General features: G+C 53.1%; 3 protein-coding genes and 1 non-coding gene across 4 annotated transcripts; 1 reads left to right on the forward strand and 3 right to left on the reverse strand.

Moving 5' to 3' along the window:
- Nucleotides 1–5,529: 5,529 nt before the first annotated feature.
- On the reverse strand, nt 5,530–5,601 carry COL26b_002339. The gene has a single exon. It is a non-coding gene; the product is annotated as a tRNA-Thr (tRNA).
- Nucleotides 5,602–6,289: 688 nt separating this feature from the next.
- Nucleotides 6,290–8,353, forward strand: COL26b_002340 (uncharacterized protein; the record flags this gene model as incomplete). Its single annotated transcript, XM_053175263.1, has 1 exon — nt 6,290–8,353. One exon carries the CDS (start codon nt 6,290–6,292, stop codon nt 8,351–8,353), a length of 2,064 nt encoding a protein of 687 aa, XP_053040883.1.
- Nucleotides 8,354–8,481: 128 nt separating this feature from the next.
- COL26b_002341 (uncharacterized protein) lies at nt 8,482–9,445 on the reverse strand (the record flags this gene model as incomplete). Its single annotated transcript, XM_053175264.1, has 4 exons — nt 8,482–8,555; nt 8,611–8,803; nt 8,864–8,982; nt 9,040–9,445. 4 exons carry the CDS (start codon nt 9,443–9,445, stop codon nt 8,482–8,484), a joined length of 792 nt encoding a protein of 263 aa, XP_053040884.1.
- Nucleotides 9,446–11,904: 2,459 nt separating this feature from the next.
- On the reverse strand, nt 11,905–12,974 carry COL26b_002342 (uncharacterized protein; the record flags this gene model as incomplete). Its single annotated transcript, XM_053175265.1, has 2 exons — nt 11,905–12,462; nt 12,531–12,974. 2 exons carry the CDS (start codon nt 12,972–12,974, stop codon nt 11,905–11,907), a joined length of 1,002 nt encoding a protein of 333 aa, XP_053040885.1.
- Between the last annotated feature and the right edge of the window lie 2,520 nt (nt 12,975–15,494).

The following is a 15,494-nucleotide window of genomic DNA, read 5'->3' on the forward strand; positions in this document are numbered from 1 at the left end:
AGGGTAATCAGAATGGGTTGAAATGGCGTTTTGATGCTTTATGCAATGTCTAATGAGATTTGATGATGATCCAGACTTCCGCCCTTGTGAATCTGCACGGTCTTGTTGATAGCCAGACTCAACGTAAGAGGGGTATGTTTCACTGCATCACTGAGGCCCCTTGAGGTCACGAAACCTCCTTTACGTCGCCTCTTGGCGAGCCAGCTTTACTTTTGTTTTCTTTCCATCCCGCCTGTGTTATTCCCTTGGGGGGCGTTAAAAATGCAGTGAAGTTTAGGACGAGCCGTGCCGTGCCGCAGCAAGGTTACACACACCAAGAGATGGAACTAACATGCATGTCGGAAGCCACATAGCATAACATTAGAAACACCATTGGTTGAGACTTTTTTGCACATTTTTTGGCTGGCAGTAGCGCCTGCAGTGCTGCTGGACTCCGGATTTTGATAGGCGGCACCGGACCTACCACCTACGGCACCCAGTAATCAAGGCAATAGAAGAGCATAAGCATGTGCAGGGTTAGTTGTAGCTTCGGAATTGAAGGGGCAGACTCCCCATCGGCACCATTGATATGGAAGTAGTATTGAAAAGCTTGTTCAAGACTGAGAAAGTAATGCCATATTATCTTGTTATTGGAAGTTTAGCTGCTTCAACGTGAAGCACAATATGACGTTACCCGGCCTAAACTGCGACGTTTCTGAACGAACGGCAGAAAATCACGCTTTTTACCCGGCGACGACCGAGTCGCCTCCTGGAACTTTGCTCGCTGGTGCTGCTGTTGTTGCCTTGAGAGGGGTTTGGAATGCAGTGAAGTGGTCGAAACTAGACAATGTTTGCAGGTGGCTTGCTTTAGGTGATGCATGGATGTAATGCATGCCAGACTTACAATACCACATCTACTGGCTCACATTCTCTGCATACTTACTTGGCAGCAAAGTCGTCCGCATTACAGCTATCTTCGGATTCGCCCTTCCATAGGGCATGTTTAAGCCAAAAATGTGTAACCACGTACAGGGTCGCAGCTTCAGCCAGAGGAGCAGGTTCTTCGCCCATTCTGCTGATGTGGTGATTAGACCGAGGAATTGGCCACAGACCAAGAGAATGATGGTAGTTTGGTTAGTTGATCGAGTTGTGCGCGCTCCAAAGTAGGATGGGAAATTTCATTGCCTGGTCTACACTGTGATTGAATCCTTCTAAAGTGAAGAGGTGATTGTTTGATAGACAGCCGCGCTCATTGTGGTCATCGAGTACCTCTCTGCTGCTAAGTAGTTCTTCGCTGGTTTCAATCATGTTAAAGACTACTTAAATGCCTCGAGGGGGATGAAAATTACAGTGAACGTATCGTATTCGCCTTCGCTTATTCGGTTGCAGCTGGCCCTGAGCCCTTGGGGGCGGGCTGAGTTGCAATGAACATTCCGCAGGCTGGCCCGCAAACAATTAGACTGTTGGCACAAGGCAGATTTTCAGCGAACTTATACAGCGAGTGTATTACTTTTCCATGTCTCTATACAAGGTACCGATATCCGCTGCCTTACCCGCAAGGTTGCAGTCGTCCGCGGAGAGCCAATTCTGAGTGAATGAGGCTTCCGTTCCAGTGGCGACCAAGGGAAACGTCGGCTCTGCCGGAAAGTGGGAAAAGTCTTGCTTTTTCCGCCAGGCTAAGGTAAGGAAGAAACTAGCTGAGCCTGTTGTAGTTACTGCATGAAAAGCTGGCGTTGTGTTGATATGCTGGTGTTGAGGGTTGCGATGGAGAAGTAAAGGCACTGCCGAACACTCGCTGCGATGAATAACGGGCATGGTTTGGTGCATTGTATGCCCGGTGTAGCATGCACATTTTGACAACTTTCGAGAAGAGATTTGATGCATGATTTGTCAAAAGACAAATCACCATCTTGAAATTCAAAGTCAAAGTCTCTTATTGAAGCTGCAGTAACTTCAAACAGTTGGTGATATGAGTAACCTACGTCGAATTCCACCAAGTACTCGAGTTCCAGACTCTTGATTATCGTTTGATGGCATGAAGAACACCTTGGAATGCAAACATTCGTGTGGACCAATGTTGGGATTGACTTTTAACAGCAATAGCTTCATAGGCATGAAATCTTTTACACTCCCATGATTACGTCGCTAGACTGCACTCCTGGAAACGGTGAAGGGTAAGTAGAATCGGTTAGTTAGCGTTTTGATGCTGTAGTAGACTATTTCGTAAAATTCGATAGTACTCCAGCTTTGAAGCTTGTCAAGTTCTTAGTTTACGGGTGTCAGAAAGTTCCTGTCTCATCGAGACATTTTGAAGTAGTAATGCAAAAGCTTATATTACCTTCGAGTAACATTTTTGCCTCCCTCTATTCGTCAAATATGTCTTCTGTATGCGTTCCTATGAGGGGGATTAAAAATGCAGTGAAATGGGAAAGGAACCCGGTGCATGAGGTGTGGGCAGACTACGGAGAGAAAAAGACGCAACTTCAATTGGCTCTGCACAATTGCTTGGCAAGCAGTGGCGTCGCTCTCATAGGCCGTACCGTAAGTGCACAGTAGCTCCGGAACCAGCGGAGCGCATTGCCCGTCCAATAACAAAACCAAGGAAGGGTTCTGAGATGGTGAGAGTAATGGCACCTTACTTGATTTGGAGAAGCGCGATGACCTCAAGGTGAAGTGGAATAGGTCCTTGTCTGTATTGGACGGCAGGAAGGCACGCTGATTGTTAGATCATTTGTACCAAGGTAATCGAGATCTAGAATGACGGCAGGCTGCAGTTAGTTGACTTCCAAGCTTCTATTCTTCTTACAGCACTTTGCTCAATTACCGCAATACTAGACCCGTATGTTAGTTTCACAGATCAGTCTCACGGAGCAAGCACTTCGATAGTATTGGCATTGTGACAGTATTCCAGGGGTATGCGTGGCTCTGTGATGTGTCCAAGTCTTGACTTCTATATTACGAGTAAAGAAAGGTCGAGTAGAGAAAGGTCGGGTAGAGAAAGGTCGGGTAGAGAAAGCGCGGGTAGAGAAAGGTCGATAGCTAAGGCACGAAGAGGCAGGCAAACCTCGCTCAACAGAAGACACCTTGCTTGTATATTGGAGTCGCAACATCATCGGTTATTTTCCGTTGTTTACGAACTAGATCTTTTATGCGATTTATCGTGGACCTTGAATTATCCCAGAGAAGTCATGTAGACTTTGTATTTTTATTTCTCTAGGACTTTGATGGATTTCCTTCAAAACGATATTTCATTAAATCTGGGACACTCTACACAAGGCCTGTCAATCGTCTCGACGGGGTTAATATTGCAGTGAACTCGCCTCACATGGCATCGAAACAATTATACAAATTGCCTATCTGGGACAGAAACCATGCAGGTTGACGTGGCGCGTCAGCTGCAGGCATATGCTTTTCGGGGCGGACAAAATTGCAGCGAATCCTCGGAGCCTTGCAATTCCCGCACAGATATGCAGCATTCTCAGCGAAGCCACCGAGTGAGTGTCCCACTCTTGGATATTGCTTGTGTCCATTCAGATAACCGGAATCCGCAGCCCTGCCTCATACGTTGAAGTTGTCTGGCACAAGTCGATTCTGGACGAAAGAATCTAACCCAAAGACCTAGGTGGAACGGCAACATCTTTGGGCCACTGGATAAGTCATATTCTTGCTGCTAGATCAACGTGAAGGGAGTGTTGAGACAAGCCTATGGCCGTCACGTACTTGAGTGTTGAACATTAAGACAGCAGTTGGTCGAGACACAAGGCGTGGAGAGCGCAGCGAAGAATAGCCTTGTTCTGCAGAGGATCTCTGAAGGTGGTGTGGTAGTCATCAGCTTCGCCCTCTTGTAGTCACTCCCTTGGGGGTTGATGAAATTGCAGTGCGGTTGGGGTATCTGTCGACGAAAGCTGCATGGGTGAGAGCAAAATTTGGGGTAAGCCGTTCTGCTGCATCGCATTGGCTACTCACCTAGGACGCAGTGAACATCTGCTAGCAGGCTGTCACAAGGAGACCGTTGCCAGCACCTCACTGCGGCGGCGGCGTCCATGGAAAGAGTCAGGAAGGCTGTCAAGGAAGACCTGCTTAAAGTCCATGGCTTGCTTGCCTCCCAGAAAACGGAAGGATGATTAGTTAGTTCCAAAGAAGAATAAATGCCTAGAAGACGTGGATGCTTGAGTATAAGTCCATGGCACCATACGTCCGGTGTTAAGTACGGGTCTGAATGCTTTCGTTGCTGGTGTAGGGTCAAGTGGGCAACTGTTGAGGGATAGGTAGGCTTCCTGACAGCAATGGAAACGTCGCCTTTCTGAAAATGCTGACACCTCTGCTTCTGGCTTTAGCGAATTGAGTTTTGCGTAAACTTTCGGAGAGAAGCCATATCTAGTGTCTAGTGTTCTGAAGAATACTTGTACTATCCTCTCATGCATGAATACTTTGCTCTTGCTTCCACGATGACACTTCGGCACGTGTAAGACATGATTCTCGGGACCAGATCATGGAAATGACAGGGCTCACAGGGCTCGATCGTGTAATGCACACGTAATCTTTACCAGCAGTGATGCATACTTGCAGCCGCCTGCATGGATAGCAAGGGGCAGGCATCATGCAGGATGACATCGGGCGTCAACTGCAGCCGTCCATGTGCCCTCGGGGGCGGTTCAGATTGCAGTGAAGTTACAATTTTCTGAGGGCTATAAACCAACGAAGAAAATCTCACTGAGTCACCTTAAGAACTTGCCATCTTGCTTTCAGCATTGGGGTTCCTTAAAAAAACTTCGATCATGCAACCAAGACGGAATATAAGGGAGAATTCAGTATCCTGAGGCTGCTGGAAGACGTCGCAGTCTTGCTACCAAGTTGGATTCTGAGGGGAAACTGGACGTCTTGTTGTCTGGTGCAGTTCGCTTGGATGGAATGAAATTGCCCTCCTCATTGAATAGGACGAAAAGAAAAGCATGCGTTTTGGGTGAGTATCGCGGTCGAAAACCAGACTGGCTTGCTGCCAGGCGGTTGTGGCCCGGTTGAAATTTTCGTCATTGAGAAGATGTCCTGCAGGTGAGTTTGAATTGCAGTGAAGTCGCTATTTGTTCCGTAAAACAATTCTTCCGCTTGAGAACTTGACACCGGGCTGCAGCTCCGTCATTGTCAAATCTACCAATCGCTGGTGCTTATTCTGTCAGTGTGGTCATGTTCAAGTTCGTCTTCAGTCGGACGGTGAAGAAACGTAGGGATTATGTTGCAAAGCTGATGTAATGAATTTGGGGATGTACGGATTCGTGCACCATTCTATTTGATGTGATATGGGGGATATTGCAGTATTCAAGTCCAAGGAGGCGCGGTGTTGTCTGCAATAAATAACCCTACTTCAAGCCTACTATGTTTGTTATAGGATGTCAATAAGTTCGTGCATATACTGGTCTCTTTCCGAGCTATTCATGTCAAGTAGGAATATATTGGATCCATAAAGACAAAAGATCACTAGTAACCCCTCAAAACCTCAAAGACACAAAAAGAACCAGGAACGGATGACCCGTCCGCTGGGAGATGTTAAGTTGCCTCGTGGGCGAATCGAACGCCCGATCTCCTCATTACTAGTGAGGCGCTTTACCACTGAGCCAACAAGGCCTTGATTGATGACCAACTACGACGACGAGAAGCTCATGAGGTTGTGGTGGAGATGTTGTGGAGTTGAATGGGAGTCTGGGGTTGAGATGTTGCGTGGAGTTGGGTTGGCGACGATTGTCGTATAAGTCGTCAGGTGGGTTGTGACTTCACAACTTCAGTTTCAGTTCTCCGCTCAAGACTTCAATCGGGGGACCTGGAGACCAAAAGTCGGTTTACATGTGACAAAGAGTGTTGACAAGGGTCAAGGAGTGCTGTCATGTAACTCCTTTCATAAGCTTTGTGCTGTGGAACTTAGTCTTGGGCAACTCTGGTTGGGATCTTGAAACAATGCCTTTGTGTTAACACAGGACGTCGACAATAGCATGGAAAGCAGATGTCTGATGACTTGAGTCTTGTTCAATGAATTGTATCGCATCATATAAGTATCTGAAGCACTTGATAATGCCCGTTGGTCCTGGTCTCCCTTGAGTGGTCATAACTGATTTCAACCACTTCGACTCAAAATTTCCTCTGCCATTCTGCTATTTCCACGCCCAAACATATAGTCAACTCGCCCCTTCATCTCTGAACCACTGACACGCCTTCGAGCTCTGCTTACAGCAGGAGCTGAATGAGGCCTCTTCTCTGCGGCAGAATCTCCCAAGTTCAGTTTCGATCCAAGTCCCTCTTTAATACCTGAGAAGCCACCATGACAACCCCCTCACCAGATGACCTCCTCTCCCAGCTCCTCGCCCAACCCTCCATAGCCTCCGCCCGTACCCTCTCCAAAACATCCCCACCCCTATCCCAAGCCTTCAAGGACAACCTGCTAACCATCCTCAAGCACCACATCGCCCCCTCCGCCTGGCACATCGCCCTATCCTGCGTCGACCGCCGGCTCCTCTCCAAAAAGCACCGCGCCGCCTTTGACGCCGACTTCGCAGCCGACGCCGTCGCGGACCCCCGCAACGCAGCCCACTGGGACCTCCACGACCTCTGCGCCCTGGTGTCCATCATAGATGGGCTTTTCTTCCACATCGGCGACGTCGGCCACGGGGAGAACCCGGGGGTGTACTACGATAGTATCGCCGACTGGGAGGACAGCTGGCGCGACGGGCGCTCGTTCCGGTGGAGGGGTCAGCCTGAGCGGCATCCCCTGGGTGAGAGGAGGAATTTAGAGAGAGACCAGGGTGGGGAGGATCCCGAGAACTTCAGGTGGGCGTTCCAACGCCTGGCAGGGCTGAGAGAGGGCCCGTTGCTTTTTGAAGGTGTGGATGTGGATTTCGACGAGGACGGGGAGGCGCTCGACACCCGCCCGCGCCTCCAGCGCGCCTTCTTCCGACTTGAGTTCCTGCGGAGGGCGTACTACGCCCGTCCGCTCTTCCCCAAGGGGGCGCGCTGGCAGACGCGCGAGGCGACGTTTGTGAACGGCGAGCCGACGGGCGTCGCCGGCGAGACGTACGCAACGCGGCTGGCGCGCGCGGAGGTGGTGTTCCGCGGCTGGACGAAGGACGACTTCACGGAGGTGATTTGCGCGTTCAAGGCGACGCTGAATCACTACGCCGTCGAGGTGGACGCGATGCTGCGCGACTTCGGGGATGCGCTGGAGAGGGAGCACATACCCTGCGCGGACGTGTACTGGACGACCAAGGTGAACAACGCGTGGAAGAAAGGGATCGAGGAGGACGCGGCGGCGGTGGGGTTGCAGTATGAGCGTAACGTCTTCTGGGACGACGAGGAGCGGGAGAAGGTGCTGTTCGAGGAGGAGGTGGACGACGAGTTTTACGAGATGAGGCAGCGGTTGTGGGATGAGCGGTTGATGCAGGAGGACCATGAGAGGAGGATGCTGCTGCCGTTGTCGCGCGCCGAGTTTGATGATATGGGGTGCACGATTTTCAGGTCGTCGATCGTGCAGAGGGCGTGGTACCCCTACGGTGTCCGATATGAAGACAAGCCTATTCTTCCGGAGGCGGCGCCGGATGAGGAGATGGCGCGGTATTTTCATGTGCTGTGCAGCCTGCCGCTCAAGTTCCTGGATCGGTTCATCAGGATGGAGAGGGAGGAGAAGCGGCGGTTTCTGAAGACGATGTACCACGCCATCTCGCGGATGAAGGCGTCGCACACGCCGCTGTTCCTTTCGGGAGAGGTGCGCGCGTGGTCGAGCAAGCCGGCGGACGCATCAGGCGCGCGGCATTGGGACTATACGAGGGAGCCGCGGCTGTTCCCGGAGCTGGCGGTGCGCTGCGTCACGCTGTCGTGCCTGTCTAAGACGTATGTAGTGTCCTGCGACCCCTGGTACCACGGGTGGCGGCTCTGGCAGGATACAAACCTGCAGAACCAGAACCGCTGGAAGTGGGACAAGTGGGCGCTGACGCCGTTCGCTTGGAAGCGGTTCCGGGAGCGGGAGTTGCGGTACGATTTCTTCGACATCAACCCGGTCCTGCGCACGAAAGGCGAGAGCTGGGAGGTTTTGTGGCGGTCGCCGAGGCGGTACCTGCGGCTGATCTGGACGGGGCCGGAGGCGGATAGGCCGCGGTGGGAGGGGTATCTGCATCCCGGGCGGCTTGATCCGAACGAGTGCTACTGCCATGTCGGGGAAGGGTGTGCGATGTGCACGCCGTTGCCGTTGCCCAAGGATCTGCAGCTCGAGTGGGAGTTGTTCACGCCTGAAGAGATGGAGGCGGAGCTGGAGTTTGAGAGGAAACTGCGTGAGCCTGCCGAGATGTATGATGAGCTTCTCAAGAAGTATGAGCTGGAAGACTGGAATGCTTGAAAGGTAAGTCTGGTAGGTTTTATTTGTATCGTCTGTCTGTGAAATTAGATGCTTATGTATGCCCGAAAAGGTTGAAAATAATTGGCCCAATATGTCTCTTTTTTGATATGAAAATGCCTAGTGCTGGCTTAGAAGATTTCTCTATCGTCGTACGCCCTGACGCTCTCCAGGTAGGTCTTGACCGCATTATAATCCTTGCACACTGTTTGAGGGCATCGTCAGTATTGGAAGGTCTCGATGGCGTAACACAGACTTACCGTGCTTCGAGTCCCAACCGTCGGAGCCACCGTTGTGGTCGGGGAAGGTGGTCTCAAGGCCCTCCAGCGCCATGTCGGCGCTGCACATGATGGTTTCTCTGAGGTACGAGAAGCAGTGGATCATGTGCCAGTGGTGATCGTCGGGGATCTCGTGGCCGGACTTGAGACCGGAGTAGGTCTGGACGACGGCGAACTAGACGGCATGTTAATCTGGCTTTGTTGTGTTAAGTAGTTGACGTGAGTGAGATCTTACCAGGCAGTGAAGCTGGTGGGTGATGGAGGTGGTGAAGACGGTCTTCTCGGGCCAGACGATGGGGGTGGGCAGGTCGTGGTACTTGTGCGTGTCGTTGACCCATTGGAAACCCATGCCAACTATTTTCTTTGTTAGTGCTCTCGTCTCGTTCCCTTTTGAGGAGGTTTCCAACTTACTCGGCATCAGCTCGTTCCAGTTGTTGAGCACCTCATCCGTAAAGAACTTTGACGTGTCGTTGGGCGCGTACTTGCCCTCGTAGTCCATCTCGAACTTCTTGATCTGCTGGGGGAAGTGGCCGCTGACGCCCGTCAGGTCACCCCCGAAATCCCAGGGGTTGACGGGGGGCTTGTCCATCCTCTCACGGACGAGCAGGCCGAGGATGACGAGCAGCAGTATCGTGTCGACGAACCACCGCGACGAGTTGAGCATGCTGAGACACCGGTTCCTCCTCTTCTGCGGCCTCGCGAAGTCGCGGGTGTACTTGTCGTCGCCGCCGCCGATGAGCGACTCCTCGACCTCGGTGCTGCTGCGGTCGTCGTCCTCGAGGTGGAGGTTGGCGTACTTTGCCTCTGACATGTCCATCTTTGCTGCTGCTGCTTGGTAAGGCGGATCTACCGCTTTGAAGAAATGAATGTAGTAGATACTTGGATGTTATTAAAAAAAAAAAAGAGGGTCACGATGCCAGACTTGACCGGACAATGGGTGAGGACCAACGAGCAAATGCGCCAGCGCCAAGGAGAGAAAGAGAAGGAAGAGGCGAAGAGAGAGAGAAGGGTACGGCGAAGGGGAAACACCGCCTGGCTCTATGGTGCTTTTGTTCAGTCGGCCACGGCCATGGTGGCTGTCCCTCGTCCCATCTCGCCAGTCCTTTTCGTTACCACATCGTCTCCGTCCCGTCTCGAACGAGAGTCTGAGGCTGAAGTTTCAGGACAGGGGATGTCGCTGTTGTAGTCTGGGGGAGATGAGAGCTGGGAGGCTCTGCAGTGGCTGGAACTGTGTGGTGAGGAATATTTAGCGACCTGGGGAGGTCACATCAGGACGTTTCACCCACCCCGAAAGCGCCAAGCGGCCCCCGCAAGCCACCGCCAGCGACGTTGCAGCTCCTGGTCGAGTGTTTCCAGTCGCGTTTTCAATCCGTCCGAAGGCGGCCACTTCAACACTTCTGAGGCGCCCTATTCGTCGATCCCCTCGTCTCTACTTGCCGCCCTTCCGCCCTACCGCTCCCCTTTCAGACCAAAGACCAAAAAGTGACACACGCATGCTGGGATGAAATGTTCCGATTTTGCCGTGCTGCGATTCGTTGCGAATGGTTTTTAATCAATTAGCTTGCCAATGGCAGTGTCCTCGGGGGATAAAATAGATTGTAAGCTTGCTTTTGCTCCCCCCACGCACAGCGACTACTTTGGGTACACCCACAAATTAATCTCGAATAAGCTCCTTAGCTGCCCCCATCCCGCCCTTTCACCTCGATCGTGCATGAACCCATCCTATCTTTAAGAAGACGTCTAGCGAGCTGAGGAGGGCGAGGCTTGACTCTAAATTTATTTAAGCATTCTTGGCCGGATGCATGGTGACGACCAGTTGTGGAATTGTCGAAAACAGGGCCGTCGTGCGAGAAGAAAAGGGATTGGTGTGACGTCGTTTCATTGTCTCGAAAAAGTCAATGGGATGATGCGCGACCCCTCATCGATCTTGGTCAGTGCCAAGGCGCACATCATCTCAAGATGCGCAAGTTGAAGCGACGGGTTGTGGCTGACAGCTTTGATGGCTTGAACCCCTGGTCGGTCTGGAGAAATGCATTATCCAATAGACAAGGCTGGTCTAGAGGCAGTGTACAGTATTGATTGATGCTATGGTCGACATCAAGCGTGGCCGACACATGGCAAGTAATGTCGGAAACCAACTCTGAGTCCATTGACTCTCTCAGGTCAAGTTCATGACCCTTGAATCTCATCAGGATCGGTGGCAGTTCTCGAAAGCCTTCTCTGTGCAAATCATACAGAACCACTGCTGCCCGGTGGAAGTAGGGAAACAAACGGCTGTTGTTTTCTTGGGTCGATTCAATCTTAGGATGCGAGCCCTTTGCCGTCCTGTTCCTTGATGCAGCGTCTCTTCCCCCCTTCCCGGAAAAGGCCAGCTCTTGGCAGACACGAGAATCATGGCATTGCATAGCCTTTGGCTGGTCATCCCCTTGCCTGGCATTCTCAGACTGATGCAATTGATCTCAGCGAAAACACCACTTGAACCATATCCGGGTGAAGGCCAACAAGCTCACTGCGTTTCTCAACTCCATCAGTGATCCGAGATCTTCCAACTTCGGGCCGTGAATTCCAGACACTAACAGCAGGGCGGAAATCTTCGCGCTCCTGACTTGGACCGACGTTCGGTGTTCGGGAACCTGCGTCCCATCTCCCAAGCCAGTCCGACTCCTTACAATCACCAAGCCTGCTTCGTTGATAGAGACCCCAATGATCGCTTATTACACGTGAAGAAGTATCTATCGTGAGGTACGGCACGAGTCCATACCATATAAACCTCACATTGCCCGCCATAGGCCTCAAAGCACACGAGTCCAGATTCGAAAGTTGGGAGTGCCACGATGGGTCAAAAGCTGGCATTACATCTGCGTAAATGTCAGCCACATTCACAGGCGATAGCCCTCTCCTACGTGATAAGATGTTGAACGCCATTTGTTGGGGCATTTGGGTGGTGTCTCCTGAAAAACGAGCGAGAAGACAAGCTTGCCTCGGTTGTGTAAGTCATACCAACCTTCCAAGTTAATTGTCACAATACTCAAGAAAGCTTTGTGGAGAGAAATAGCAAGGCCATAAGGCCTGCCTTCGTGTATTACGTTCCATGGGAGCAGCTGCAGCGCGCAGCCCCAGCTCCCTATATGTGTGGGTATGAATATATACGGGGTCATATCCATCATGAGCTCATAAAAGTCCGGGCCACTCCATCTTTTGACTCTCAGGTCGGCTGGCCCAACACAAAACTCCGAAAACGAATAAGAAAACATTAAACATTGCAGTGAGGGGGTATCAAGTGGTCTTAACCGGGTTGTATCCTCTAAACATATCGCACGGGAGGTAGTTGTTCTCGATAAACGGCGTCGCGACCTGGAAGCCGGCCACATCCCCAAACGCCGCGTCGGCGGGGAACGGGCCGAGGCTGGAGCGGACGGAGCCGCGGACGGGGACGGGCGCGAAGGCGCCCTGGGACAGGGAGGTGTTGAAGAGGCGGATCTGCTGGTCGCAGGCGGTGCCGTTGGCGAAGATGGGCTGGTTGATGATGCTGTCGAACATGGACAGCGTGTACGGGATCGGCTGCTGCTCCGCAGCGCGGCGCATCGTGAGGGAGATGCGCTTGTCGCCCGCGGCGGAGGAGCCGTTGAAGTAGGTGCTGCCGCTGCAGGTTGAGAGGGCGCTGTAGGCGTTGCAGTCCGGGGCGAAGGTCGCGGCGTGGACGGTGGTGCCGTAGGCCTGGGACCCGGTGACGGCTGCGGGGTTGGTTTCCGAGATGAGCTGCTCCGGGGCCCAGCGGAAGTTGGAGGTGCCGTCGCCGAGGAGGTCCAGGAAGGGGAACTCGTATCCAGCTTTCTGTGTGCCAAAGTGTGTCAGTGAGTGGCCCTACAGAAGAATGTCTCGGGGGCCAGGTAAGGTCTTACACTGAAGTCGGGAATGCCAAAGTCCTGGAAGCGGATGTCGTGGTCGTGTCCGGCCTGGACGACGACAGGGTACATGCCGGCGGGGAAGTCTGGCATCACGGCGCGGAGGTTGTTTTCCAGGATGGCGAAGGGGACCATCTGGCGCGCGGCGGCCATGGGGATCGGGAAGATGGCCATGGTGACGTTCAGCACGCCAGTTGCGTTGTTCGGGTGCTGGGCCCAGAGGGGGTTCGGCTGGTCGACGTTTGTGCAGGTCGGCGGCGTTACCTGGGCGGCGGTGGTCTGCATGTGGACGCCGAGGACGACGAGCAGGGCCGCGACAGAGGCCTGGACGAGGTAGGTAGAGAACGGCATGTTGAACCACGAAGACAGGCTCTCGGGGGCGTGGAGAGAGACTTTCTTGAGATCTGGGCATGGCCAGAGGGAGGGGAGGAGGGTGACCATGGTTGCTTTAAGAAGCTCTCAGTCTCTGAGTCTCTCTCTCGGTGCAACTTGGAGCTGACGGGCGAAGGAGGTATGATTGGGGCGGTGAAACATCCGGATGCGAAAAGAGGTTGAATCCTGGCGGTCGATCCGGGAAATATACTCTGCGGCGGGTTACGGTACCGGTTCTTTTCAAGACCGGGAGCCGCGTCGATCAGTGATGGACACTCAAATTCCCGAAGGGGCTACAACGGCTGGAAAGGACTCGTTCGTCGGCGGGGAGGGACACTTGAGGAAGGGGGGCGGGTTGATGTGACGACGATCCGTCCATGAGCCGACAAGAGGAAGACAGGGCTCTCCCGAGATGTCTTCCTTAAGAACGGATGCGACTACGATGAAGGGTGGAACGGAAAGGGCGGTTGCCAGTCACAGGAAGAGCGGTCTCTGGGATCCAAAGTTTCTGGCATTGTGGGACGACGGCGCGTGCCCGCACGGATGGGATGAGTTCATGGTTTGTGTGTAGGATGCATATTTGGGCGGGAGGGTGATTGGACTAGACGACGCTTGTTGTTGCTTGGTGTATCCGGTGTAGTTGTGTACATAGCAGGTGGAAGTCATTGTGGTGGTGGTGTGTCTGATGTGGTGTGGAAGCTTGGAGGGATGGCCCATGGTTCGGAAACGAAGAACCGAGTTCAGGCTTTCCACCGTTCGGGAAGGGAGGGACGGACGGTAGTGGGGACTACCTTCCATGGACGCAGCGGTTGACACTACGTGACAAGGGCCGCATGCGCTGGTGTTCGGGAGGGAGAGAAGCCAGACGCTCGGCTGCAGCCACAGGCTCGGATGGTTGGCGTTCCGGGCAGTTGGGAAGGGCCAGCGTGATCAGTCGCCCAGCCACGGACACGGAAGCCCGAGGGACCGGCCGACCCAATGGTACGTGTGTTTCTTGCGGCTTCCATCTTTTTATCGAGATGGGTTATTCTTGACTTGAAACCACGCGAGGGCAGCCGGCCAGCGGGGAGGCGGATGATCGTTGGGCTTTTGGTTGCGGGTTGCGGAAGCGGCAGATAACGCCTGCTGGACCCAAACAAGCGGTCGGTGGCTTGTTCATGTTGATGTTTATGGTAGTGATGTCTTACTGCGTGGCATATACAGCGAGGTTGTAGTGTATACCGTGTCGTTATGGCCATCATATCGGACATGGGTGGTGATATGGTTGTGGTGGATGTGCCATCATGGTGGTGGTGGTGGTGATGGTGGGTAGGTTCGTCTCTGCATGTCGTACGTAGTGACAGACGGTGCTAGCCCTGGATGTCCTTGGTTTGGGCGCTGTTGACATTGACAGGCCGCGAGAAGATGGCAGCTGCAATGACTCAATGAGAGACAGGAAGGGCACTCGTCCGTCGTCGGAAGGCCTGCGGGTGACGGGCTGTCTTGAAGGTTGATGAAGATCCGAGGTTTCAAGTCGCGACCACTCCGCAAAACTCGCCGCCGGCGTCGTTGGCTGGATCTTTGGTTGAGTACGTACCGAATCACCGCTCTATCTTCAGGTCAGGAAGGAAGGACTCTATCTCGTTCAGTAGACTCCTTCCACCAGCAGCAACATTGTAACCGGTGCCCTCTTTATCCGGTCTAGCGCGGGTTTTGCCGAGAAGCTGCAGCTGCAGCAGGCGACAACAGGGTCCTGCACCTCCCAGAAATCGGATTTCAACGGTTTTTGGTCCCTGAGCTGCTGCTTGGCGGCGGCATCTGCAGAGCACAGCAGAGGCTGTACCTTAGAACACACAAGTCCATCCATCTGCATCATTGGAAGGATCATCTTAGTCAGAGCACATGAGGTTGCAGTGTTTCTTCCCCAGATGCACCCAATCCATCATGCATCAATAATTCCCTCTGAGATACCCAAGTCCCGTTTTCCAGTGACGATCCTCAGCACGTCAAGGTCACAGTATCACTCTTTAGAGAGGAACTTTGGGCAACGCAAGGCACGGCAGCGGGACCCTTGGGCTCTTGGTGCGGACACTATCGCCCGGAACTGAGCTTCCCGGCATGGGCTCACCTCATTTCATCTCAACGCACCGGAAATCACTACCGCGTCAGCACGAAATCCATCTTGAATTGAATTCTGGCGGTGTGAGAAGCGCCCAAAAAGTATCTCACTCAGTCAGAGTCAACGCCCAACCTCTTTCTCTCTGTTCCTCTTCCTCCCGAGTTCTGAGACCTGCTAAAGACCTCGAGGATTGACAAAGTTCACAAGTACCTACCCAAGTACACAAGTCCTTGACTCCCATTCGGTCCGCGCCCCCCTTTCCCATCAACGTAGCGACTTTTAGCAGCTCACCCACCACACCACACGACACGAACCGCAACGTGCCAATTTGCAAACTCAACACGCCCCCCTCCCCTCCCCGCAGATCCCTTTCCCACAGACAAAGTCAGGTCAAAGCCGGGTCAAACACGTCCGATCACACCCTTCCCTTGAGGTACCACCCTCGCGGCACAGAGCCACTACCGCCCCCCAACCCGCAACAACCGCTCATC

The sequence above is a fragment of the Colletotrichum chrysophilum genome, assembly GCF_026319265.1.
Source record: "Colletotrichum chrysophilum strain AFK26 chromosome Unknown scaffold_11, whole genome shotgun sequence".
Lineage (NCBI taxonomy): Eukaryota > Fungi > Ascomycota > Sordariomycetes > Glomerellales > Glomerellaceae > Colletotrichum > Colletotrichum chrysophilum.